The following is a 24677-nucleotide window of genomic DNA, read 5'->3' as shown; positions in this document are numbered from 1 at the left end:
CGCCGGCCCGCCACTCGATCTTTCGAAGACCAGAGCTTCGCCAGCCAACACCATTCATACTATGTGACAACCACAATTGTTGCGTTCATTCAATTAATTTATTACTACCAACCAAAGCGCAAAATTATAATAATCATTTGGTTAAATTTTCCATTGCTTTCTATAGTCATCCAGGTCCCTGACCAGGGTTGATCGCTACCAGTTACCCAAGACAAATTTGATAAACCCAGCCCAAAACGCACCGGACCATTCCCAACACCAGAATATAAGAGAAAAGTAACAAAACGGCGGTAACAGAGCAGAATAGAAAAGTATTTTCGAGAATAACTCGAATCGTTGACAAAGGAAACGTATTGGTCTACATGTCGAAGCAGTGCTGAGGACTGGAAGCACGAACGGGGAAGTGGGACAAAGAGAATAAATCCAAGAACAGGGCATTTTACAATCTCAAGTGAATATGCAATGCAATATGGGGAATCATTGAAGATGAGCGGTGAGCATGGAAACGCGTTGGAATGCATCTTCCATGCTACTGCAGAGGGAAGTAAGTCGGTTGGCATCAGCCTTGGAGTCGCTCTCAACGACAATCTCGTAGGCGGGCGGTTTGCTAGACTCGATACCGTTGAAAGATGAGTCTTCGGGGATTTGTGACACGGACTGCTTGGGCTGGTCGGCAAAAAGTGCAAGAACGGGGTCAGATTCATCAACCTCCACGTTCAAGTCCCCAGCATCGACGGTGGGTTGTTCTTCGGGGAAGCGGTCGGCGAGCGGAACATCCTTGGTACTAGGAGCTTCGGCGTAATTCAGGCCGTCCAGGCCGGTCGATTTGCCAGAAAGGATCTCAGTGTCGACAGGAGGCTCAGGGACTTCCAGGACAGCAAAAACCGGGGCGTTGGCGAAGTTGACATCAATTCCAGTGTTCCAGCCACCGTTGTTCATGTTCATTGAAGACACATCAAGACCTTGGCTAGGGACCATCATCATTCCCATCTGAGAGTTTTGTTGTTGCATTTGAAATTCCTGCTGGCCATGGTTGGCAGCTGGCTCTTTGGGAATGTTCCCTTGCTGCATCGGAGCTTGCGACATGGCCGGAGGCTGCGGCTGCTGGACTTGCTGCTGCTGTACCTGCGGCTGCGATTGCTGAGGCTGTTGCGATAGCTGCGCTTGGCCGCTGGGAAGACCATTGGTGTTCATCTCGTCGAGAAACTGGGAGAAGTTTGGCGACGACAAAAGTGTACGAGCAAGATCGGTAAGACGAGCGTTTTCCTCATAGAGAGCACGGTTCTGAACTCGTAGTTGGTTGGCTTCATCAGTTCTCTGGGCCACTTCGCTTTCCAGCTGGCCGATGTATTCTATATAATTATATTAGTATACACCATCAACTTGGCATTATGGTGACGGGGAGGTTTGGGGGGTGTACCTTTTCTCCGAGACCTGAAGGCACGAGCAGAAACCTTGTTGCGGAGCTGCCGGCGCTCCTTGCTGCTCAGTTTCTTGCCCTCCTCGCTAGCGAGAAGTCTCTCATCCTCATCCATGTCCTGCTCATCCTTCTTGGACTTTGACAAATGACCACCGGCAGACGGAGAGGGAGACTCTGAGGGGCTTCCAGAAGCCGACTTCATTTGTTGCAAGAGGCGCGAGATCCGTTCCTCAACCACGGCGTTTGAGGCCTGGGGCTGTTGTGCCTGGGGAGTGGCGTTGTTGCGTTGCTGTTGGAGTTGTTCCTGTTGTTGCTGCTGTTGGCGGAGCATGTCGTGCTGTCTCTGCTGTTGAGCTGCCTTCGCCATGGCAGCTTGCTGGTGCATACCAGGGTACATGCGTCCAACTTGGGTGGACGATCCCATGGGAACGACCTCTTGTCCCCCAAGGGCATTAGGGTCCACAAATTGGTTCTTGTTGGCATTTGGTGAAACAAAATATCCAGCCACAGTGTTCATGTTGCCGTCAGCCTCAAGGTCCATCTCTGATAGGTTTCGAGTTGGGGTGGAGTTGAAGTCAAGGGGCGCTTCGTCACGCTTGATCTGAGGTTGGAACATGTCGCCGTTCATAGCGAAACCGGGGCTTGCACCACCATATCCCATCTGAGGCATTTGGCTGAAGGGGATGGCTTGTGCCAGGGCACCTGGTGGGAGACCTGTCTGTTGCTTGTGCTCGTCATATTGATGACTAGGGGCGGGAAATGCGACCGGTGATTGACTGGACGAGGCAAAGCTGGCACTTCGTGCATCGCTAGAAACCAACTCCGAATTAGGCAAAGACGGCTGTGATGTTAAACCAATTTTCGATCGGGCTGGTTCTGAAGGAGTGTAGCTGAGTTGGTCGAGGTTGATGAAGGTGTCGAGGTCTTGGTCGTAAGACGTCTGAGCGACAACCGGATGTTCCGCGAGGGCGGCCATGTCGAGGATAGGCTGTAGCCTCTAGAGATTATGAACTGTGAATTATATAACCGCTTAGTAGCGTCCGAATCTTTTTTGACGAGAATCAGAATAGGATTCTCGTCGAGGTTGGATGAAGAAGTCGGTCGTAGGGGGATGCACGGGTAAAGCGAGCGACCGAGTTGGACAGGGGTGAGCGAGGTCGAAGAAAGGGAGAAAGAGGGGGTGTTTCGAGTTGTGTGAGGTTCAACGAAAGAATGAACCAAATCGAGGAGAAAATGAGTCGAGACCGAAGTAGACAGGAGAGATGGATAATAATAAAGGGTCGATGGGAAGGCAAGATGGAGAAACAAACAGGGCCAGGTGGTGGGAATTGCTTGAAGATCAACCAAGGATGGTCGGGCGCTGGGATGGATGAGCGAACGGAAGGCGGTGGAGTCAAGTGGGGAGCCGCCAGGGGAAATGGCGTTACTGGTATCTTACAGTTAGAATAGAAACAGGTAAAGCAGGCTTGCGCGTCCTCTGCTGATTCAGCGGGATTGTGTCCTCCGGTTGGGTCTGGCGCCTCAAACTAGGGCTCCTGGGTCAACACCCTAATCCGTAGACTCCACTTTGCATTCCTACGGTAATGCGATACAAAATCAATTGAAATCTTGTTTTCTCGAGTCCCAAGTCTCCTGCCATCAAAAATTGCAATGACGATGGTCTTGATCGTTCTTATCCTATGTCACCACAGGAGGAAATTCCAATGAGAATGGAACCAATTTACATGCTCAATCACTACTAATATTCACTGCACATTATATCAGATCTCGGCTCAGCTGCGCAGTGCTATATTTATTCGCCTCCAGGCAGCAGAATACAAAAGGCGATTGGCGAACCGGCGAATTCCTGCAAAGGGTAAGGCGTTCCCAATTCGGAAATACCCATCCTTGAAGTCGGGATTAATGGTGCGTGGGCTTTGCACAGACAAGCTTGTGGGTACGGACTATCAACCTGCCTGTTCTTCGAGAATTCCCTCCTCCTCGGCGATATCGCAGGGATATTCACAGGGTCACGGTGCTCCGTGGTGCGAAAAGAGTCTCAGTCGTAATTTTTGTTTAACTTTCCATGGGAATGGTCTATCGTGTTCTATCATGCTGTTCCCGGTCCAACTCAAGGATAACCTACCCTTTTTGAACTCTAACGGCTGAAGGAAGAATGTGATGACGGCATGATATACTTATCTAGACCTAAAAGTCAAAATTAGGGGCCTTAAATTCAATTCGCTCGCATGGCTTAGTTGGTAAAGCGCATGACTAGTAATCATGAGATCCTCGGTTCGAATCCGAGTGTGAGCAAATTTTTTGTCAATCAAGATTTCTTGTCAATCAAGATTCTTTTCAATCAAGATTCTTTCCACGGAGTATCCACGAACAGTCAAGCGAGGAAATAGAAACTCCGATTGGTTTTGATTGAAACTGCTTTTTTTACTGTTTCTGTCCCACTTTTCAGGTATACAGCCCAAGACCGAAGGAGGTCGGAGTTATCGTATACGACCTACGCCCACCTTGGGCATCAACTCCGATACAGGCAGAAATACGAATTATTTTTATACCGGACGAGGCTGTGTAGTCCGCGGAGCAATAATGTGGCAATTGAGTCCAGTACGGCCTGCGGAGCCAGTATTCAAATACCAGACAATCCAAGCTTTGATCTGTCTCTGATAACTTCACCGTACTAGCCGAGATAGGAAAACGCACCATTCGGGCTGGGGCTTCTGCTCTTTCGTTCTTTGGTTCCCATCGACTTGATCAGGTGGATTGTCTTGAAATCTCTCCTCAACACAACCACGGACTCTTACCGGCAGCAATTGCCAATTGTCAAACATCAGTCAGACTGATGGTGGGGTGATAAGATGATGCAAACTGCAACAATGACCCAGAAGATGAACCAAGTCGTGAAACAGTAAGCTGCAGAAAAGACCATGCCGTGCGCCCACCCGAACCCAAAAAAATACCTTATTCTCTAAGCCACTCTGCTCGAACCATGGCGATCAGGTCATGCTGAAATGCTAAATGCCTTTCCTTGAAAACGCGGGTCAAATCAACTGCCAGTAAATAGGGCTGCCTAAAAAGGTGGCTGATGCAGAACTGGAGAGTGAGGACAACAACTTTTCTGCGAGACAAGAATAGTTAGCCGGCGGGATCCAACGGCAGCACTGCGCCTAGCACTGCTACTAATGGACTACTGGATGTTTGAGGCGTGCTTCGTTGCCTGTCACTGCCACTGCCACGATAATACGCAGGCCGTACACCGTAGACCGACACGGATATCGGTCACTTGGGTGTAGTGTGGGCCTGGGGGTTATTTACAGGAGAGCGAGGGGGTAAGAGGTTGGAACAGTCTGGCTCTGAGGTGAGTCGAGACCGATGAGGGGACTGTACGAGAAAAGTGGTTCCAGTTCGAATTTTGTTTTGAAGTTTTGGACGTTCGTCTCAAGTCTAGACCGTACCGGGCGATCTCGCCGTTCATAGTGGTAGGTTCAGTTTCTGGCAACGCGACAACCCTATGTGTTTCAGTCTGGATGGTTCGGCATTGAATCTTATCCAAAGAACGGTGCCAGAAAAGAGGAAGTATACGTGGCCTTGCAGAAGACACGAGTGGTCGCTTGGTTTCGTGGTAAAAATAGTTCTCGACCGTTCGGTTTAGGGGTCATCCATGGTAAGGCTCAAGTTTATCGGAATTAAGCTATGAAAAAAATTTATATAATCCCGATATATGGAGACTGTGGGAGAACCAACCAAAATGACAATTGCCAATTAATGTCGGAATTGTTTTACTCTATACTGCGCTGTTTCAAAATAATTCATAAAAATTAAAGCATTAAATCGCCAAACCCTAATTCAAAGATGTGCACTGCTCTTCAGCTTAGCAGCTACCATTTCCGAGATACGAGGGTCAACCTTGCTGAACATTTGGAGAACGGCTTCCTTCAGTCCAGGAGGCACAGACTCTAGCGTCTCAGACATATTCGCAACCCAGACATTCTTTTCCTTCTCATCGAAGACTTTGTTCCATAGATCCCGAGGCTGGATGTAATCATAATCATCGACATGAATCTCGTTCTGGCCAAGGAATGCATTTTGCTCGATGCGCTCGGTATGTCGCACGTCCGAAAGCACCTGGCTGGGGATTCCCGGGGTTAATGCACTACGCACGTAATTGGGATCGCCGCCGTAGTTCTTGGTGATGGTCCCCATGCCGTCGCGTTCGTAGGGTGCATAAACGGGGCAGATTGCGCGGTTGGGAGGGAGCTGGGTGTAGTTGACTCCGAGACGATATCGTTGGGCATCGGGGTAGGCGAACATGCGGGCTTGCAGCACTATTAAACAGGAGATGTTAGTGTTTGGTCGGACTCAAATCTTTGGGCAAGCTCAGGTATGTGCTTACTAGGATCCGGGGTCATCGCAATTCCAGGGACCATGTTTGACGGCGAGAATGCTGCTTGCTCGATCTCTGCAAAGTAGTTCTCCGGCTGCACTTCTTATCAGCATATTTTCCTCTACTCTGTTCTATAAAGTGCAACCGTACATTCTTGTTGAGGGTCATTTTGCCAACCTCAATCAAGGGAAACTCCTTATGAGGCCAGACTTTGGTGATATCGAAAAGAGCACGGCCGTACGTCTCGGCCTGCTCAGGTTCCATCACCTGCACATATAACTTCCAGACCGGGAACTGCTTGCGGGCGATGGCATCCCACAAATCCTGGTTATGCCAGTCAGGGTTTACCCCGGCCATACGGCCCGCGTCTTGCTCCGAGAAATGAGTAATAGGCGCCATCGGTCGGAAGTGGAACTTGCAGTAGCGGAATCGACCGTCGGCTGCCACTAGTTTGAAGGTGTGCACGCCGAATCCTGTTACTCGACGGATAGAATCAGGTAGACCGCGAGAACCGAATAAGTGCATCAAGGCGTGCACACTCTCTGGCTGGTTGACATGGAAGTCCCAGAACTAAAGGATTAGCATCATTGGTAAGATGGATATTTCAATAGTAGAACTTACCATAGTTGGATCCATCCGGTTGGTGGCAGGGTGTTTCTTGTGACTTCGGTTCAGGGACGGGAATCTGATCGGGTCACGGACGAAGAAAACCGGCTTTGAGGGGATTAGAACTAAACTTGCAAGCTGGTCCCAAGGACTGAAGACTTACAACGTGATTTCCAACAATGTCATGGTTGCCCTCCTCGGTGAAGAACTTGACAGAGAAGCCTCTCACATCACGAACGGTGTCTGCACTGCCCTTCTCGCCACCAGTGGTGCTAAGACGGAAGAGCACCGGAGTCTTTTTGCCAATACCGTTGAGAAACTTGGCCGAGGTGAGGGAGGATACGTCGTTGGTGACTTCGAATTCACCCCAGGCACCGGAAGCCTTCGCATGAACAACTCTACTCGACATTAGCTCACTCTGACTTCCATAAGACGAGTCCATAGGGTATATATGTGCTGACCTTTCAGGGATACGCTCACGGTTAAAATGCGTAAGGGTCTCAATGAGCAGTGTATCACCCAATGTTGTATGAGCTCCGCCGCCAAAGGTAGGCAGCGTTTGGCTGACAGCTGGGTCTGAGACTGGCTGACCCTCAGCCCGCGTAAATACAGGTTTCGACATTATGAGTTATTAATTGAGTGTCACAAATATGTACGATATTGATGTTCTGTCCCCAGGGGAGTGTGCAGCCTTATATTAATTCGTATCCAGAGACTCGGCGAAGACATATTGAGCGACCGAAATAATTCCGACATAGTTCTTCGTGAGGGGGAGAAAACATAGCAAAGACCTCGCAGAGTGGAACGCGAACATGGTATGCCGTGAGGGGTAGAACTACTGGAATCGTGATAGCATCCACGATGGAGAGTGTTGATGAACGCGATTTGGAACAGCATCGATGTCAGTGGCTGGACCTTTGGACTGCAACACTCGGCCCGAGAGCTTGTTTGAATCTTGAATCTGTCAAAAATAGCGTGGGCCGAGCGATCGCCGAGTCTTCGCCGGGCTGGACACCACACCGACACGCAAAGGGATCAATAATGGATGATGACACAGGCAGAGAAGCTCACAAAATGCAGTTGGAGAAGAATTCCCCTCATGAGGGGGTAAGCTCAGCCGTCAGAACCGTCATGGATCCTCTATCAAACCCACACTGTAGATGTTTTTGTTTAGCCAGACTAACCTCATCCAGTAGCACTACCAAGCCTGGGGTGCGCATTTGTCGTCTGCATCCATCCATCAACGTTGTCATCACTCGGAATCCGGCAAAGATGAAGACTCAGTCAGATATGGAGGCATCGCAATATAAAATCGACGTTGTATCTCGTCCACTTCTGCTGGGAATCAACACATCAGGTCTTCGAATCTTCAAGTCTTCAAGACATTGAAGCAATCTTATAATTTCATCTTCTATCTTCCATCAAATACAACCTCGATCCAGCCATGGCAACTGTTTCTAACGGCGCTGAGTACGACTTTGTCGTCGTCGGCGGTGGTACTGCTGGTAATGCCATTGCGGGTCGCCTCGCTGAGAACCCCAACGTCCGCATTCTCGTTGTCGAAGCTGGTATCCCCAACCCCGACCAGATCGAACAAATATCCACGCCATCAAAGGCGTTTACTCTCCGTGGAAGCCAGTATGACTGGGCCTACAAGACAACTATGATCAAGCGTGATGACTACGAACGTATCGAAAAGCCCAACACCCGTGGAAAGGCTCTTGGTGGAAGTACATGTGCCAACTACTTCACCTGGATCCCTGGATCAAAACCTACCTTTGACGACTGGGAAGCCTTTGGCGGCAAGGACTGGACCTGGGATGGCTGCGTGGACTACCTGCGCAAGTGTGCTACCTATCACGATGATGAGAAGCTCTACTCGGCTGATCTCAAGAAGATCGGTACCGGCGGCCCCGTGCAGATATCCCATGCCGACTTGGTCCCTGAGATGGCTGGATTCCGTGATGCTCTTACTCAGGCTTGGGTCTCTAAGGGCCAGCCTCTGACTGAGGACATCTTTGAGGGCGAGATGCGAGGCCTCACCCACTGTGTTGACACCATCCACAAGGGTGAACGCCAGGGCTCTTTCCTTTATCTGCGAAACAAGCCCAATGTGACTATCCTCTATGGAGTTCAGTCCAAGAACCTTATCATTGACCCAGAAACCCGCGTTTGCTCTGGGGTTACTGTCATCAGCCAGGCCTACAACACCGAGATCAGTGTCTACGCCAGCCGCGAGGTCATTCTCTCTCAGGGTGTGTTCGAAACCCCCAAGCTTCTCATGTTGAGCGGTGTCGGCCCCGCAGCTGAACTGGCTAAGCATGGAATTAACGCTGTTATCGACTCTCCCCATGTTGGTCAGCATCTTCTTGACCACCCAATTGTGCCCTTCGTGCTCCAGGTCAAGGATGGATATGGTTTAGATGACCATGTCCTCCGCCCTGGCCCTCTTAACGACCAGGCTATCGACACATACAAGCGCGACAAAACCGGCCCTATCAGCTCTGGATTCCTCGAGCTAGTTGGATTCCCCCGTATCGATGAACGCTTGGAGAAATACCCTGCCTACCGCGAGGCCAAGGCTGCTAATGGTGGACTCGACCCCTTTGGTCCCGCAGGCCAGCCTCACTTCGAACTTGACTTCGTCGGCCTGTTCAGTACTGCCTTCCAGTGGCACTACCCCCTTCCCGAGAAGGGTAACTATATGACCACCATTGTCGATCTGCTCCGACCCCTGTCCGAGGGTGAGGTCACCCTGAACAGCTCGAACGCCCTTGTCCAGCCTAACATCAACCTCAACTTCTTCGGCAATGATCTTGATATCCTGGCCATGCGCGAAGGTGTTCGCTGGACTTACGATGTTCTGACCAACGGTGCTGGATTCAAGGATATCGTTGTAGCCGAATACCCATGGAAGATGCCTCTACACTCCGATGAGGAGATGAACAAGGCTGTTCTCGACCGAAGCCAGACTGGTTTCCGTAAGTTTACTCGTTTGGATAACATTGCTTAGAGTGGTGCTAATATTATTCAATCTACAGACCCTTGTGGTACCGCACGTCTCTCCAAGAACATCCAGCAAGGTGTTGTTGACAACAAGCTCCGAGTTCACGGAATCCGCAACCTCAGAATTGCCGACGCCTCAGTAATTCCTGTCATCCCTGACTGCCGTATCCAGAACTCCGTCTACATGATTGGTGAGAAGGGTGCCGATATCATCAAGTCTGAGCACAAGGACCTCTACGAGCAACAAAACATCCCGTACTTCCTCCCCAGCAGACTGTGATTTAGACTCTCGGCATGGAGACGAAGAAGATGATGATCATTGATCATCCCCGGACAAACATCCACCAGTTTTCCCGCTAGAATGGCACTATTGGGGCTGGTAGTTGCCTCAAACGTTTATTACTCATGCATTTACGATTTTGTACTTTATAATTCGATTGTTTTATTTCCTAGGAGCTTTTAGAAAATGCACCTCGTCTAATTTCTTCGTCCGTCTCACCCTGTCCTTCCCAGAGACTGGTTCTCTCAATTTCCAGCCATATGTCTAGTCTAGACTCAAGAGACCAAATAGACCCTAAACGCCAACTAAAGTCTCGAAAAGTCGATGCACAAAGTAAAGGAACTGGTACGGCAGGCTTTGCGTTGGTACCGTCCCACCGGATTCCCCACTGACATTCGACTTCGAAAAGTTCCAGATCAGCAGGGGCGAAACGGCTGTGTTCTCCGCAAGACCGCAACAACTTAGTCTCTCTTTCTGACTCCGTCTTCCTTACAAGGCTCGTCCAGACTTGGTTCGTTCCTGGTAACGCATAAGGTTTCCTCTTCCTCTGCAACCCCTCCATCGTCAACTGTAACACACATACATAGCCCAATCATGTCTGCGGTCTGCGGTCTGCGACAGGAAATCGCCCCCTCGCCATCCTTAGACTGTTAGTTGGTGCCGATGTCAGTGCCACCCACCTTAACGCAGTGTAACATATGCTCGATGGTCGCGTATGCTGTTCGACTAATGATATATCTTGGTTTAATCTTCAGTGCAAGCCACCATCGTCATACAGGTACAAGGTGGGCTCCGATTAGACTCCGAATGCAGGGGCTGGATGCGGGTTCGCAGGCCGATTGGCAGCCCGGCGGGGGCGCGTGCAAAAAGACGAAACAATCAGTTCCTCCTGGGGCGAACGGTTTTAGAAACTTGAAACGAAATTAAATGTGGTACCGGGTGTGGGGGGTGCGTGTGCGTGGCTTTTGGTCTGTAATCTGTGGCACTTGCAGTTCATACTTCGCTTGTTGCTGGGTTCTTCTTACCTAATTTTTGCTGGAAACGGTCCTTGACCCATGAGGCAAAAAATTGGACCATCGTGAAGGATCAAAAAGGAAAAAGACACTGCTCACACTCGGATTCGAACCGAGGATCTCATGATTACTAGTCATGCGCTTTACCAACTAAGCCATGCGAGCGGATTGGTTAATTAACACGTAAATTGACTACATCAGCGGAGGCCACGATCCCGACACTGGATATCAAAAAGGGACCATCAAAAATTCTAATTTCTCGATAGAACCTAACAAAATAGGTATCAAAAGGGGCAAAAATGCTCACACTCGGATTCGAACCGAGGATCTCGTGATTACTAGTCACGCGCTTTACCAACTAAGCCATGCGAGCAAGATTAAAGGCCAATTTGGGCGGTGGTGCCTGGTCTTGCTGTGTGATACAGAGATGCGATTTTATAGACTTGCGGTCCAATCACCTGCCATTGGCGCGCTACCAAGGGCCAAATACTACCAAAAATATAATAGCACAAGGGTGAGTGTTCAGCAAACTATGGAACAGCGTGTCTAGGTGTATAAATAGTAAACCACGAGCAAACGTGGCATTCCCGAGTCACCACGCAGGGCTACCCACTACGGCGCCCAGACCACAAGGCCAGGCAGGGATACCGTATATTAGGATGACTTTGACTAGGGATGATAGATGTCGGTGTTTCTGAGCTCTTCATGTTTGTTCCTGGAACACCTGCAAAAACCAATATAATTCCTTCAAACTGGGTGCTCCCCAGAGAGGGGAGCAGTCGCAATACCTTGGCTCGAAGCCTGACTAAGTTCGCCATGGTGAAAAAAAAAAAAAAGCTAAGTACGGTTACCACTATCCCACCGTATATATTCTTGTACATCAGAAGTTAAAATATGAAAAGGCAAGGAGACGTCCATACCGCGTCCGCAGTATACCAAGGGAGTATGTAGAGATCTGCGTTATAACGGGCCTGCATATGACCAGCGAATAACAATTGCATTGAGCGGTCTTTTTGATCATCCAGCTCATGACGTCAAATCCTGCGGAAATTGATCCAATCAGCTCGCATGGCTTAGTTGGTAAAGCGCATGACTAGTAATCATGAGATCCTCGGTTCGAATCCGAGTGTGAGCAAATTCTTTTTATGTTTTTGCAATTGCTCACCTGCAACCACAATTGGTATCGCCAATTCTTCCCTTCTGAAAATAAAATATATATACCGACGACGTAGACTAATCCGATAATACAAATCTTCTATTTCTACTACTCATTACTTTACAGTGGTGTTCTCGATCATTTACGGGTGGACGTGGATATATATTTTCCATACATGCAAATAAAAACAATATCATTCAATAACTAATACACTTAAGCTGATATTTACAGCTAACTGGCATTTACAATTTGATCGCATGGCAACATCCGCTTGCTAAGCCTACTGGTACCATCACGAAAGGTTTTATTCCTCAGGGCCGGTCCTGTACCTATAGTCGGGATGGGCCAGAGTATCCGCGGTAAACGAGTAGCTCGTTCGGCGGTGATCCACGCCCGCATTGGTGCTGTCAATGCTGGTCTGGGCCTCGGTAGCTCTCTTTAAAGATGTCAGTACCATAAATCCAACATATCATGGATGCCGGTACAGGGAAGTGAGACGGTAGTAGGAAGCAAGTGAAACAGCCCAGCCCAATGGTCAACCTAGGACGGACCAGGGCAAGGCAGATGAGTGGATGATCCTATCGGGTAGATAGATGCTAAAGATCATCAATCAAGAGAAATGACCAACCTGGTTATCCGTAGTGTTCATGCCACTGCCGGTCTGGGCTTGAGCATCGGCTTGGGTCTGGGCTAGGTTCTGGCCTCTCTGGCTTTGGCCCTGGCCCATGTCCATGCCCATGTCTTCAGATGTAGCCTGGGCCTTGTCTCGGGTGTAATCGACATTTTCATTGAAATGTTCGGTGAAGCTTTCCGACTCGTTGAGGTTGACGTTTGGGTTCATTCTGGATGTCATATTGGCGATGGTAGTTTGGACTCGATAAGCTCCTTTGCGTTGATTGTGGCGTTAATATGGTCAGAGCATGTAAAGTTTGTCTGAAGATAGGACGGTGTGAGAAGTGAAGTCTAGTTCTCCCCTTATATAAATCCGTATGACGGAGATGAGGTCATGAGTATGCGGAGAGGGACATATTGGTGGAGAGATTTGAAAAGCCATGGTTGGGCGAACCTACGCACTGTCCTCGACGAATCCGAAATTCTAGAGGAGTATACAATGAGTTATTGGTCTCTGAGATGGTGTACATATCATTTCCCCGCATGCGGTGAAGCGGTCCTTGGGTGATGCTGAAGTCATAACTATGGGGATGTTGGCGCGATTGGATCGCGGGGGTTGGGTGACCGGGGAGTGGCGAGGATGACAAACGGCCAGTAACAGGAGTGGTCGGACAATAAAGTCGGCCACTCAGATACAGCAGTTCTTTTCTATAAATGGTGAAGCCGTGGGAATAACTGGAATGTAAATTGTATGTGCATAATTGTTGTATAAGAGGGTATAGTTATATGTCTCGACTCTAGGCAAAGCAATGCGGTGCATGGCTAAACAAAATATTCAAATATTCAAGATTGTTCCAACATAATTTCATAATTCTTGTCATGTTTCATTCATATTGTGTCCCATATTACCGCAACGCGCGACGGCTAATAGAGCGGGACCGGCGCGGTGTTCTCATAATCAATATTATCATCCACTGATTCGATCCGATCGTGACAGGTACCGAAGATACGGTCCCAGAGGCGTGTCTGCTTGCCATAGTTGTGGCTCTTCCTGTAGCCCTTGCGGTGGTGCAAATCATGGTCTTCAATGACAATATCCACGTTGAGCCAAGTTAGCAACCAGCCCATTGTCGAGGCCGATAAACCATGAACACGGAGACCACTGTGTCCCAATACTTCGGTGAAGGCGACATAAGCATGGCAGATCCACCACTCGTAGAAGCCCATGGGCAGTCCGAGTGCCTTGAGAGTTATGTAGGTGAAGAACGGGACTCCGACCATATCGAAGAACTCCTGTTCGTGGTCTGCGTAGGCCGAGAGCAAGGGGTTGGGGTGCTTGGTGAGGTGGTGCGTACGGTGGAACTTCCACAGGAAGCTGACGTCGTGCATCGCCCGGTGGTACCAGTAGAACCAAAAGTCAAGAACGATGCCATAGAGGCCAATCTCGAGAGGGAGCCATGCCCAGTTCGTGTCACCGGGCAACCGGTTTGGTTTGTACGTGAGGTAAATGGACATGATAAGACGCGAGCCGGTCGTTTTGTAAAGAGATGCTACAATCTTTTGGATGCCCACATCGGGAATACCGTCACGCTCGTGCTTGTCGCCGTCAAGGAAGCCGTATATATGACCCAGCCTGCGAAGAAGTTTTGCCTCGTAGATGACAAACAGGTTGAACGCAAGGAAATAGAAGTTGAATGCGGCAAAGGGGCCAAGGTTATAGCCGGTATAAGACGAAAACACTTGGTGAGCGATGAGAGGGAGAACCGAGTAGGTGAGAATATAGCGGTGTTGCGACCACTGCGGCACATATGGGATCTTTTCATCCTTCGAGTGTACTGGAACCTCCTTTTCACGTTGGATGGGATGCAAATCTAGGAAGTCGATGAGGTGGTGGTAGTATGACCATTCGCTCTTATCGGCATCGGGCCATGTGGACTTCATGGAGTCCTTTGGATTGACGTTTGTAGCCATGACGATAAAGATAATCTCGCTCGTCTGTCGATATCTGATGCGCCTGCATCATGAGACGGACACCCTCCAGAGATTCTTATACTATCATAGTGGGTGAAGTCTGAGGCTCGCAAGGAATCACCGATTAGGAAAGTGAGCTTGTCATAGTCGCTTTCATGTGATGGAATTTCCCCAGGCTGCGACAACCAAATCTGTTGGACTCTTTTGCAGATCCCTCGTCCCAACAAAACCAAATCTCAGGTCCCGATAGAAGGTTCCAAATTTCCATTACGCCGTCTAACTCCAGATTGGGCAGCTCAGAAGACCCATACTCTAAAGAGCACGATTAGTGGGGTGAAGTACCCCGTAATTGTACGTTGTACCATAAAGAATAGGCAGTTTGTTCAACCCCGCACAAAGCATGCCTCGGGTCTGCCGGTAACGCTCGTGTAGAATATCATACCTTGCAATGGGTCACTACAATGCTTAGATTAGTAGGCATAAACAGAGAGGAGAGTGGACCAGTTGGAGCATTTGACACCACATCTAATCATCAACATGGTCTTTCAAGACCCGTGGCGGGCAATAGAGCAGCCAAAAATGTTCCGTCATTGTGGGCCCCAGAAGTTGGGTCCATATGTCAATATTACCTTGAGACCCCGGTATTGCGACTATGCATGAGACGGTTGGCATGAGTATTGTCGAAGCGCTCATGGCAAAGATGGCAGCCAAGTGGTTATGGGTTCGTGAAAAGTGACCACAGAGGTAGACAGCAAAGGCTAGTTTAGAAAGTTTAGATGGCCCGAAAAGAAAGAAACCAAGTGATTGATACGCTATAGTTAGTTATATGTTGTTCGCTGACAATGGTCTTGTTCCTGTGCAACCAAGCACGGTCCCCCATCGCCATCACAGACCACTGCTTCTTCATTTCGGGTGTCGAGGTATGGCCATTGAACTAAACCTAGGAAATCGGGATAATCTTGACCCAAGAATATTTGCAAGGCTAGTTGAGTAGATGCATGTTTTTGATGGCGTATTTTTGAGGAAGTGGTGCTGACTGGTGAACCTTCAACCAGCGTGTTCGATACCACCAAATAAATCGATTCCTCAGGCCACGATCATTTAAGCTATTCCTCTTTGGGACCCCGCTGCTCGCATTTGAGTCAAAGGGTCGTCACGTCTTTTTAAACGAAGTCAGGGAGAACGGCGGAGATACCGTTCTTGATGGATGGTTTCATCAGTAATGGATACTATTACTCATAGTTGAATCTGTGTGGGAAGATTCTTAATATTAATAACTCCTTGTTTGATAGATAAATACTTCCCTCATTGCTAGCGCACATATACTCTTGGATCAAATTCATTTTTAGCTCGAGTGCTTGACGCCTGGCCATGGCACCGTCAATTATAGCTACCTGCAAACAGACCCGGTTTCATCTGCTTGATGATCAACCGTCGAGAGAGGTGGGTTTACCGTTCCTCCTTTACCCAGCCAGTATAACTCAGTCTTTTAGATTGATGTGGACGGCCTTACCATCGCAGTCAAATCTCCTATAGACACCACAGAAGACCCTTCAAAACAAAAGGGAAAAGGAAAATCCAAAGCCAAAGCAGACGCAAGAGAACTCATTGCCGACGCGCACTTGCGCCTTAAGGCGGGGGTACATTATGGATTGATAGGTCGAAATGGAACCGGGAAGTCGAGTGAGTGACCGTGGACGCAGATTTCAAGGATATTTCCTAGGGATTCGATTGACAGGTTATGGTCATAGCACTTCTGCGGGCCGTGGCAGACAAGTTGGTGCCGGGGATAACGCATTCCACTCGAATAGCCATCCTGCAGCAGACAGATGCCGACTCCCGGGAAGGCCAGGGGTCTTTCGATGTTGGAAACCAGCAACAGGATGAGGCGGAGAACAAATCGGTTCTGGAATACGTTATGGGCAGTGACCACCACCGAAACTATGTTACAGCAAGGATGAACTGTAAGGATACTGGCTACTCTTCAGAAGATCCTCTCTCACAGCGGTTTTATTAGTTCTGTCAAAGAGTTTTGAGACAGAGGACCCGTTACAGCCCGTAAAGGGAATTCGGAAACTCCGTCACGATGACATCGAGAAGCAGCTGTTCCTAGCCCAGAAAAACGCCAGTTTGAAGAGTGGCGCAAGAGGATTGCAGGCGCGCAAGGAGTTGAAATCCGTGGAGACGAAACTACAAACCTCTAAAGAGATGTGAGTTTGTTTCGCAATTGATAACTTTTCAAACAACTAATTTGTCAAAGTCTTGAGCAAGCGAAAGAGGATATCGATGTCGAGGCCATAAAACAGGAGACTCAGGCTGCTGCGGAAACGCTGCAAGATCTACAATCACAGTTCGAAGCAGTGAGTATTTCATGAACGACCTATAACTCGGACATTCTGACGTCTGTGTGTTAGATGAAAATTGTCGATATAGAGCAGCAAGCCCGTCAGATCCTTATCGGATTGGGCTTCAAAGAGGACACTTTGAGCAAACCGTTTTCAACATTGTCTGGCGGTTGGCGTATGCGCTGCATGCTAGCAAGCGTCTTGATCCAGAATCCCGATATCATGATCCTGGACGAACCAACCAATTTCCTTGACCTTCTAGGAGTGGTCTGGCTGGAAGAATACCTGAAGCAGCTGCGCGATTCGTCACAAACAACGATTGTCCTTGTTTCACACGACAGAGATTTCGTGAATGCTGTCTGCGAAGAAATTGTTATAATCCGAGATCAGAAGCTCACATACTTCAAGGGGAACCTTTCCGCATATGAACAGGACTTTGAGGAGCAGAAGTTGTACTGGGGCCGCATGAAAGAAGCCCAGGAACGCCAGATTGCCCACATGGAAGCAACAGTTCGTGAGGGTATCAAGGTCGGGAAGAAAACGAACGACGACAATAAGCTCCGAATGGCAAAATCGCGGCAGAAGAAACTCGACGATAGAATGGGTGTCCAGGTAAACGCTCGCGGAGGGCGGTTCAAGTTGAACCGAGATTTGCCTGGTTATCATCTGAGTGCCCGTGATGAAATCGAAGTTCCACAGGATGAAAAGGGCGTCTTAATAGCCTTACCTGACCCTTCTGAGCTGCGATTCCCGGGGCCATTGATTTCGCTAGAAGGGATCGTTTTCAAGTACAAAACAGGTGCAGCGCCGGTACTAAAGGGTATTGACCTCGTGATGCACTTAGGGGACCGCGTGGGAATTATGGGCCTTAACGGGTGTGGGAAATCAACACTAATTCGCCTTGTAGCTGGTATTACGATTCCAACTCAGGGGAAGGTTTCCTCGCACTCGCGGTTAAAGATGGGCTACTATGCTCAACACTCTATCGAGGAGCTTCAAAAGCTGGGCCAGGAAGACCCCAGTCTGACTGCGTTAGGTTTAATGACAAAAGAAGTGGAAGGGTCACTCAACGAGGGACAACTACGAGGATTGCTATCATCCCTGGGTCTTCAGGGCAGAATAGTCTCTGATGTTCCGATTCTCCGACTCTCAGGAGGCCAACTCGTAAGCAACGAGACTCCGATTCTCAAACGAAACTATTTCTGACAATTTAAATTAGGTTCGCCTGGCACTGGCAAGAGTTATCTGGAACGCACCACACCTCCTCGTCCTCGATGAAATCACGACCCACCTTGATTTCCATACGGTGACGGCTCTCGCATCAGCACTGTCCACTTTCAACGGGGCTATATTGCTGGTTTCACACGATCGATTCATGGTACGAGCAGTGATTGAAGGCAAGAAAGACATTGACCACAAGATGGACGAAGATTTTGAGGGCGTCGAAGAGGAGTCGGACGAATCGCAACCTCGGCGGCGTGCTGTATACGTTATGAAATCCGGCACTATGAAGGTCCAAGATAACGGCGTAGAGCAGTTTGAACAAAGTTTAGTGAAGAGGGTGCGAAAGATGCTTCCCGCACAAGGATAGTGCCAGGAGACAGTATGGGCAATTTGCAAACTTTCCGAATATAGACAATCGCAGCCAATGGCTATACTCCAGTAAGCCCCCCCTGAGCAAACCCGACCATATAGACAATAGTCCCTGCGTGAGAGATAAAGAAAGTAATCTCCACGGCCCTCCACAGAAGGGTCTGATAGCCAGTCGTGATACAGCGTAACTGAATTTAACCTCTGGGTACCTAAAGGTAGTTATCGGTAATCGCGAATAAAAGCACTCGTATCTACTAAACACAATTTCCCAAACCGCATTGATGGATTTGATTCCTACCGCTTTGCAGGCTGAGATCCTGTATGCTGGAATATTAAATGAGCACAACTCGTGCTGCGCCATGGCTCGAACTCTGGATTGTGGCAGTCTGTGGGATTGGTCAAACTACGTGGAATATTAACTTGGCCGTGCTCGACGCTTACCCAACCTGGGCCGACATTGCGCGTGGCCAGGCAGAAGGAAGCGTATATCACACTGCAATCTATGGCAGCGTCCATCGGTGGAGATTGACGTGTCTCACTAGCTCGTGCCCGAGCTCGAGGCAGTGCCGACGGACAGAAGTTGGGGAAGAAGAGGATTGAAGAGGTGAGCCAAGATCGTCTGCTCGCAAGGAGCAAGGCTGAGTCTGAGCCAGCCTATGATGGTGGCAGTTCGCAGAGAAAGCAGTTGGAACGGGCTGTGAGTGGACGGCTCGAGAAGTTGTTATGAAGACGGTTGGGAGAGGAACGATGTGGCGATGATTTCCGTTCTTAGCTCGATGTTGCGCTCTTTGGTCTCTCACTCACCTCCCACACTGATTCCGCCGCCCCTTGGCATGACTGACGCAGCAAGAGATCTGCGGTTTTCTTTGGCTCGTCAATTGCGAGCCGCAGGAAGCTGCTCTCAGATCACTGCCGATGAACTCGTTGGATTTGATGCTGACAGATCTTCATGATGATCTGCTCTCGTGCTTCCGTTTCAGGCTCTACAGAGCGACAGCCCAGGCTGGTCCGACATCATCGCCCTATTCTTAGTTCCAGACACTGATATTGTGATATAGAAACAAGCGTCGTGTATGGAGTAGCTAGCTATATAACCCCCTGGGTTGCCTAAGTCAAGATGACTATCATATCTCCAGAACTCAAGGGACTCCTTACCTTGAAGCAACAATATGATTTTGTTTCGCACTCTTCTTTCCACCTTCGCAATACTTGCGACTGCAGAATGCAGTATCAATTGGAAACCCTGCAACCCGCGTGAATTCGATTCAAGCGCTCTGCCCGTACCGTTTCAATGCGGAACACTAGACGTGCCTTTTGATTACACCTCTCGCAACGGCACTGAGAAGCTTAAGCTCAAGCTGTTGAAGGCCCCTGCGCCGTTGAAATCAAAGGGGACAATCTTGTTCAACATGGGCGGTCCAGGGGTCAATAATCGAGTGGACTTCTCCGGGCTTGCTCCTACCTTCATCCCGTATGCTTCTTCCTGCGTTTACAGAATGGGTTGTTTTGTATGCTGATTATCTAGATTGACTGGTGGCCAATACGACTTGGTTATCTTTGATACACGCGGAACTGCCGACACTATCCCATTTTCGTGCTACGATGATCCAGCTGAAGAGTTTCAGTCTTTTCTCAACATGGTGCCCTCCAATGAATCAGATACTTCTGTGGGAGAACTCTGGGCTCGTGCAGCGGCCGATGCGGAGGCCTGTTTGGAACACTCGGCCAAAAATGGGAGCGTTCTAACAACTGCCTTTGTGGCAAGGGATTTGATGTCTGTCGTTGATGCACTGGGAGAAGACGGCCTTCTCAGATACTGGGGTGAGTACTTCTGTCTATAAGCACAGGAAGCTACATGCTAACGCTGTGGGATACTGGCAGGTCTCTCATATGGCACAACTCTCGGTGCGACTGTGGCTGCAATGTTCCCTGATCGTCTCGATAAGGTTATCCTCGACGCTGTACAGAATGTTCACGAATACTATCATGCAAAGGCGTAAGTATTAGTATCCACCGAACTTGGGGCCGGAATAATACTGACGTTGAACTTTTATAGAAACTTTGAAGAATGGGAAGTGTCTGATGAAAGTTTCTTTGACATCTTTGCCGAATGTGTCAAAGCTGGACCCGAGCGCTGTCCATTGGCCGCACAAAATAAAACGGCCGAGGAGTACGAAGCTGCCGCCTATGAACTCTTGGAAATGGTCAAGTACCAGCCAATTCCTGTGGGCAAACTGGTATTAGATTATTCAACAGCCAAGAACATCTACGCCTCATCCCTCTACTCACCGCGTTCCTGGGCTCTCACGACAACCCTCGTTGATATCGTCATGTTTGGCGCGGACACCCCACTTGATGCTGTTATAGGAACATCGCCGGCGAATATTACTATCGAAAATGCCCCAGGCTTGATAGCTGGTGACATTAGCCTGACGGGAATTTACTGCTCAGACAACCAAAGGCGCACGGAGAGTCTTGACGACTTTACGCCCGTAATCGATCAGCTTTACGATACTAGCAGAATCATGGGAGATCTTGGCGTGTGCTCATACATGCGATGCCAGAGGTGGAAGATCAAGCCCAAGGAGACCTACACGGGTAGCTTTGAGCATATACAAACCAGAAAGCCTCTGCTAGTCATTGGAAACACCCTTGATGGACACACACCGCTCAAATCTGCGTACAACACCAGTTCGATCTTCGAAGGAAGTTCGGTCCTGGAATTGGACGGCAATGGCCATGGCTCTACCGCTGTTCCCTCTGAATGTGGGCTGAAGGCCATTTCTGCTTACTGGGTCAATGGCACGCTACCTGAGAATGGCACAAGATGCCCCAGGGATGTCGAACCGTTTACGAAAGATTGGTGGCCCGAGGTTTTCAAGGCTGCCGGTGTCAATAAAACATGGATCAAGGAGAGTGGATCAGCTTGATCTGATGGTTATCGGACCAGCTGCCACGGAGGGGTTTATATGATGGATAGATGTATAATACTCGATACTCTTTGACTTCTACAAATTATGACCAAATGTGATACCAATATGATATCAATTATTTGTCTTTTGATATTCAATCTTTGCTTCGTCCATCTATGTACGGAGTACTCCGTCCTCCGTAGGATCAAAACAATTGCAAAGGTTAAACCCCCCACTTTTGATAAAATGACATAATACCATTAGTAATTACAAAACTCGTGACGGTCTGTGGCCTCAAGAGTGGGCCTGAAACTCGATAAAGAATTGAAGTCATTGGATGATGGCTAATTCAATGCCTGAGGCCTAAATACTCCAACATCACTTATCGTTGCAACGAAAGTGACATAGCGCGAGCAAGGCGATGTCGTCCACGAACAGTGATTACCTGATGATATGAACTTGCTTTATGTGATCTCTTTCATCCCTTCATTTTGGATGTAAAATTTCTTCCCCTCAGGTGATGCTCAAGCCAGCATCGGAAACCTGATCGCAGTCGAGTAGAATCCCCGCAGAGAATGACCGAGTCCGTGCTATTCAGACGGGGGGTAGTTGGTGCAACTTCGTCCCTCTCTCGGGCTCCCCGCGTTCGCACTCAGAATCCGGCCTGGCGTCGACCAACTCCTCCGTACTCGCGACATGTCACAACAGATCTGAACTCGGGAGCTGCGGGTCAAGATGCGCCGAATTCTACTACCTCTCCGACGCAGTCGACCCGCTGGAATGCCTTGAAGACCGCAAAGCCTTTCTCGGATTTCTTGACGGACACCTTCAATCGCCAGCATGATTATCTCAGAATAAGCGTCACGGAGCGCTGCAACCTCCGTTGCTTATACTGTATGCCTGAGGAAGGGGTGCCGCTCTCCCCGCCCGCGCACCTTCTGACTTCACCGGAAATTGTGTACCTCTCATCGTTATTCGTCTCTCAAGGCGTGAAGAAGATCCGCCTGACCGGCGGCGAGCCAACCGTTAGGAAGGATATCGTTCCTCTCATGCAGTCGATCGGAGAACTCCGGCGGGACGGACTCCGGGAGCTATGCTTGACTACAAATGGGATCTCGCTACACCGGAAACTTGAACCCATGGTAGAGGCTGGGTTGACTGGTGTAAATCTCAGCCTGGATACCCTGGATCCGTTCCAGTTCCAGATTATGACGAGGAGGAAGGGCTTTGACGCCGTTATGAAGAGCATTGACCGGATTCTGGAGTTGAATAAAATGGGAGCTGGAATTAAGCTCAAGATCAATTGTGTCGTGATGCGAGGACTGAATGAACGGGAGATCCTCCCGTTTGTTGAATTGGGGCGTGATCGTCCCATTGAAGTGCGCTTTATCGAGTATATGCCTTTCGATGGCAATAAGTGGAGTGAAGGGAAGATGGTCTCGTACCAAGAGATGCTGGATATTATCCGGGAAAAATATCCAACAGTGGAGAAGGTGACAGACCACAAGAACGATACGAGCAAGACTTATCGGATCCCCGGATTCCAGGGAAAACTCGGGTTTATTACAAGTATGACCCATAATTTCTGCGGGACATGCAACCGCCTTCGCATTACGGGTGATGGAAACCTCAAAGTGTGCCTATTTGGAAATTCAGAGGTATCATTGCGAGACATTATCCGACAGCAGAACAATGGTGAGCCTATCGACGCCACTGTATTGGAGGATTTGGGACTCCTTGAGGCAGCACGAACCGCAGCACGCATCCATGATGAGGGCGGTCTTGTCGATCAAAGAGAGAGGGAAGTCCTCGACATTATTGGCATGGCAGTGAAACGAAAGAAGGCGAAGCATGCTGGCATGGGTGAATTGGAAAACATGAAGAACCGGCCAATGATCCTTATTGGTGGGTAGGCACTATCCCACCCCGACATAACCCTACGAAGAGAAGCCATGGTCTTTTAAGAAATATATGTACCTGCGGTTCGCTCATGTTTTCTTTGAGATGAGGGCGTTCACCTATACATCGGGTGTAGAACCGCTTTTTGCATTGCAGTTGAGAGTTGCTGATAGGCAGGCCTTAGATAACTTGAGGGAAGCTCAGAAAAACGCAAGGCATTCACTTTGTAGGTCACCACTTGTGGCTATGGGCAAGTGGACAAACATACCGACGCATGTACTCGGTGCTAGAGCGCCAACAGCCTCGCAAATCCGACTATTTCACCCAAAACCTACCAATGCCGGGAAATGGGGTCAATTCCCCCGAAAAGGCAACAGCTCAAAGCCTACTCCCCTTCCAACAGCTTCCGACCCCGACCTACCACACCTCAACCGCTCACAGAATGTGCACATGACGCTTATTGACGAGAAACCGGAGACAAAACGACTCGCGACGGCCACCTGCATGGTCCATTTCTCCAACCGACGGCCCTGGGACTTACTCCGGGAAGGTAAAGGCACCCATAAGGGAGACGTCTTCAGCATTGCGCGCATCGCCGGTATTACCGCCGCAAAGAAGACCCCCGATATTGTCCCTCTCTGTCACCCTGGGCTCGGTTTGACTGGAGTCGAGGTGGACGTTAAGTTACTGGACCCGCTTCTTTGTAACGATGAGAAGAAGGCGGAATCGACATCAAGGGAACACGGGGCAATGCATGTAACGGCGACCGTGAGCTGCTTGGGCCGAACGGGTGTGGAGATGGAAGCCATGACTGCGACAATGGGGGCTGCCCTGACGGTGTACGATATGCTGAAAGCAGTTGACAAGGGCATGGTCATTGGAGGAGTGAAGCTCTTGGAGAAGAAGGGGGGAAAGAGTGGACATTGGGTTCGGGAGGAAGCTGTCAAGGATTAGTTAATTGATATTTATGACTTCTAAATTATAACCTCTGGCCTGTTGTGAAGATGGCGGACACATGATCTTCGAATCACGCGCTCTGACGTTCTTTCCACCACTCCAGAATCCCCTTTCCATCATCACATTAACCCACCTGGTCACTTATACTACTTCCTTCTCATCCTGGAGTCGATTTTACAGCCCAGCATCGAGGTACTGTCAATCTCTGGATCGAATCTACTAGGTACCTCGATGGTTCCGTAGGGCTGAAACCAAGCTTTTGCCGTGCCACGACCCGCAACAACATTTTGGCCTCCCGATTGCTCGTTCCTTTTTTTTTTTTTTAGAGAAAGTCTGGTTGAAATAAAAATGACCCCACGCTCTTCTTCCCCCCGAGTTTCTCCTGACGACAACGCCGAACCCGCTCGAGACCGAGAATGTGGTGCTTTCAAGCGCGGCCCTCTGGTGGGTAGCGGTGTGGATTGTCCGTTGGGCCATCCATGGCGCGGCCCACGCCTAATCGATGATCCAGCTAACGCGCTGAATTTTC

General features: G+C 49.3%; 8 protein-coding genes and 4 non-coding genes across 12 annotated transcripts; 6 read left to right on the top strand and 6 right to left on the bottom strand.

Annotated features, from left to right (window-relative positions):
- Positions 1-151: 151 nt before the first annotated feature.
- On the bottom strand, positions 152-2780 carry ASPVEDRAFT_36563 (bZIP transcription factor). Its single transcript, XM_040811231.1, has 2 exons — positions 1421-2780; positions 152-1352 (listed from the first exon to the last, which is right to left on the bottom strand). Exons 1-2 carry the CDS (start codon positions 2394-2396, stop codon positions 478-480), a joined length of 1851 nt encoding a protein of 616 aa, XP_040662928.1. The 5' UTR covers positions 2397-2780; the 3' UTR covers positions 152-477.
- Positions 2781-3642: 862 nt separating this feature from the next.
- Positions 3643-3715, top strand: ASPVEDRAFT_t21. Its single transcript has one exon. It is a non-coding gene; the product is annotated as a tRNA-Thr (tRNA).
- Positions 3716-5260: 1545 nt separating this feature from the next.
- On the bottom strand, positions 5261-7026 carry ASPVEDRAFT_49210 (catalase; the record flags this gene model as incomplete). Its single annotated transcript, XM_040814134.1, has 6 exons — positions 5261-5739; positions 5808-5892; positions 5949-6368; positions 6420-6512; positions 6568-6802; positions 6866-7026. 6 exons carry the CDS (start codon positions 7024-7026, stop codon positions 5261-5263), a joined length of 1473 nt encoding a protein of 490 aa, XP_040662927.1.
- Positions 7027-7406: 380 nt separating this feature from the next.
- Positions 7407-9898, top strand: ASPVEDRAFT_183545 (GMC family oxidoreductase). The gene is made up of 2 exons (XM_040808910.1): positions 7407-9385; positions 9446-9898. The coding sequence occupies exons 1-2, from the start codon at positions 7849-7851 to the stop codon at positions 9688-9690; spliced, it is 1782 nt and encodes a 593-aa protein (XP_040662926.1). The 5' UTR covers positions 7407-7848; the 3' UTR covers positions 9691-9898.
- An 897-nt stretch (positions 9899-10795) lies between these two features.
- ASPVEDRAFT_t10 lies at positions 10796-10868 on the bottom strand. The gene has a single exon. It is a non-coding gene; the product is annotated as a tRNA-Thr (tRNA).
- Positions 10869-11003: 135 nt separating this feature from the next.
- ASPVEDRAFT_t9 lies at positions 11004-11076 on the bottom strand. The gene has a single exon. It is a non-coding gene; the product is annotated as a tRNA-Thr (tRNA).
- Positions 11077-11765: 689 nt separating this feature from the next.
- On the top strand, positions 11766-11838 carry ASPVEDRAFT_t22. The gene has a single exon. It is a non-coding gene; the product is annotated as a tRNA-Thr (tRNA).
- A 256-nt stretch (positions 11839-12094) lies between these two features.
- On the bottom strand, positions 12095-12964 carry ASPVEDRAFT_36555 (uncharacterized protein). The gene is made up of 2 exons (XM_040811229.1): positions 12488-12964; positions 12095-12295 (listed from the first exon to the last, which is right to left on the bottom strand). The coding sequence occupies exons 1-2, from the start codon at positions 12710-12712 to the stop codon at positions 12164-12166; spliced, it is 357 nt and encodes a 118-aa protein (XP_040662925.1). The 5' UTR covers positions 12713-12964; the 3' UTR covers positions 12095-12163.
- Positions 12965-13395: 431 nt separating this feature from the next.
- ASPVEDRAFT_122888 (sterol desaturase family protein) lies at positions 13396-14442 on the bottom strand (the record flags this gene model as incomplete). Its single annotated transcript, XM_040806030.1, has 1 exon — positions 13396-14442. One exon carries the CDS (start codon positions 14440-14442, stop codon positions 13396-13398), a length of 1047 nt encoding a protein of 348 aa, XP_040662924.1.
- A 1184-nt stretch (positions 14443-15626) lies between these two features.
- ASPVEDRAFT_159327 (ABC-F family ATP-binding cassette domain-containing protein) lies at positions 15627-18622 on the top strand. The gene is made up of 7 exons (XM_040808573.1): positions 15627-15885; positions 15936-16125; positions 16194-16406; positions 16460-16652; positions 16703-16802; positions 16857-17951; positions 18007-18622. The coding sequence occupies exons 1-7, from the start codon at positions 15814-15816 to the stop codon at positions 18376-18378; spliced, it is 2235 nt and encodes a 744-aa protein (XP_040662923.1). The 5' UTR covers positions 15627-15813; the 3' UTR covers positions 18379-18622.
- A 927-nt stretch (positions 18623-19549) lies between these two features.
- ASPVEDRAFT_67951 (alpha/beta hydrolase) lies at positions 19550-21410 on the top strand (the record flags this gene model as incomplete). The annotated part of the gene is made up of 4 exons (XM_040815972.1): positions 19550-19851; positions 19906-20201; positions 20262-20376; positions 20437-21410. The coding sequence occupies 4 exons, from the start codon at positions 19550-19552 to the stop codon at positions 21308-21310; spliced, it is 1587 nt and encodes a 528-aa protein (XP_040662922.1). The 3' UTR covers positions 21311-21410.
- Positions 21411-21867: 457 nt separating this feature from the next.
- Positions 21868-24145, top strand: ASPVEDRAFT_122681 (uncharacterized protein; the record flags this gene model as incomplete). Its single annotated transcript, XM_040806009.1, has 2 exons — positions 21868-23201; positions 23422-24145. The coding sequence occupies 2 exons, from the start codon at positions 21868-21870 to the stop codon at positions 24143-24145; spliced, it is 2058 nt and encodes a 685-aa protein (XP_040662921.1).
- Between the last annotated feature and the right edge of the window lie 532 nt (positions 24146-24677).

The sequence above is a fragment of the Aspergillus versicolor genome (assembly GCF_001890125.1).
Source record: "Aspergillus versicolor CBS 583.65 unplaced genomic scaffold ASPVEscaffold_1, whole genome shotgun sequence".
NCBI lineage: Eukaryota > Fungi > Ascomycota > Eurotiomycetes > Eurotiales > Aspergillaceae > Aspergillus > Aspergillus versicolor.
The sequence above is the reverse complement of the archived record's forward strand: the minus strand, read 5'-3'. Positions and strand labels throughout refer to the sequence as shown.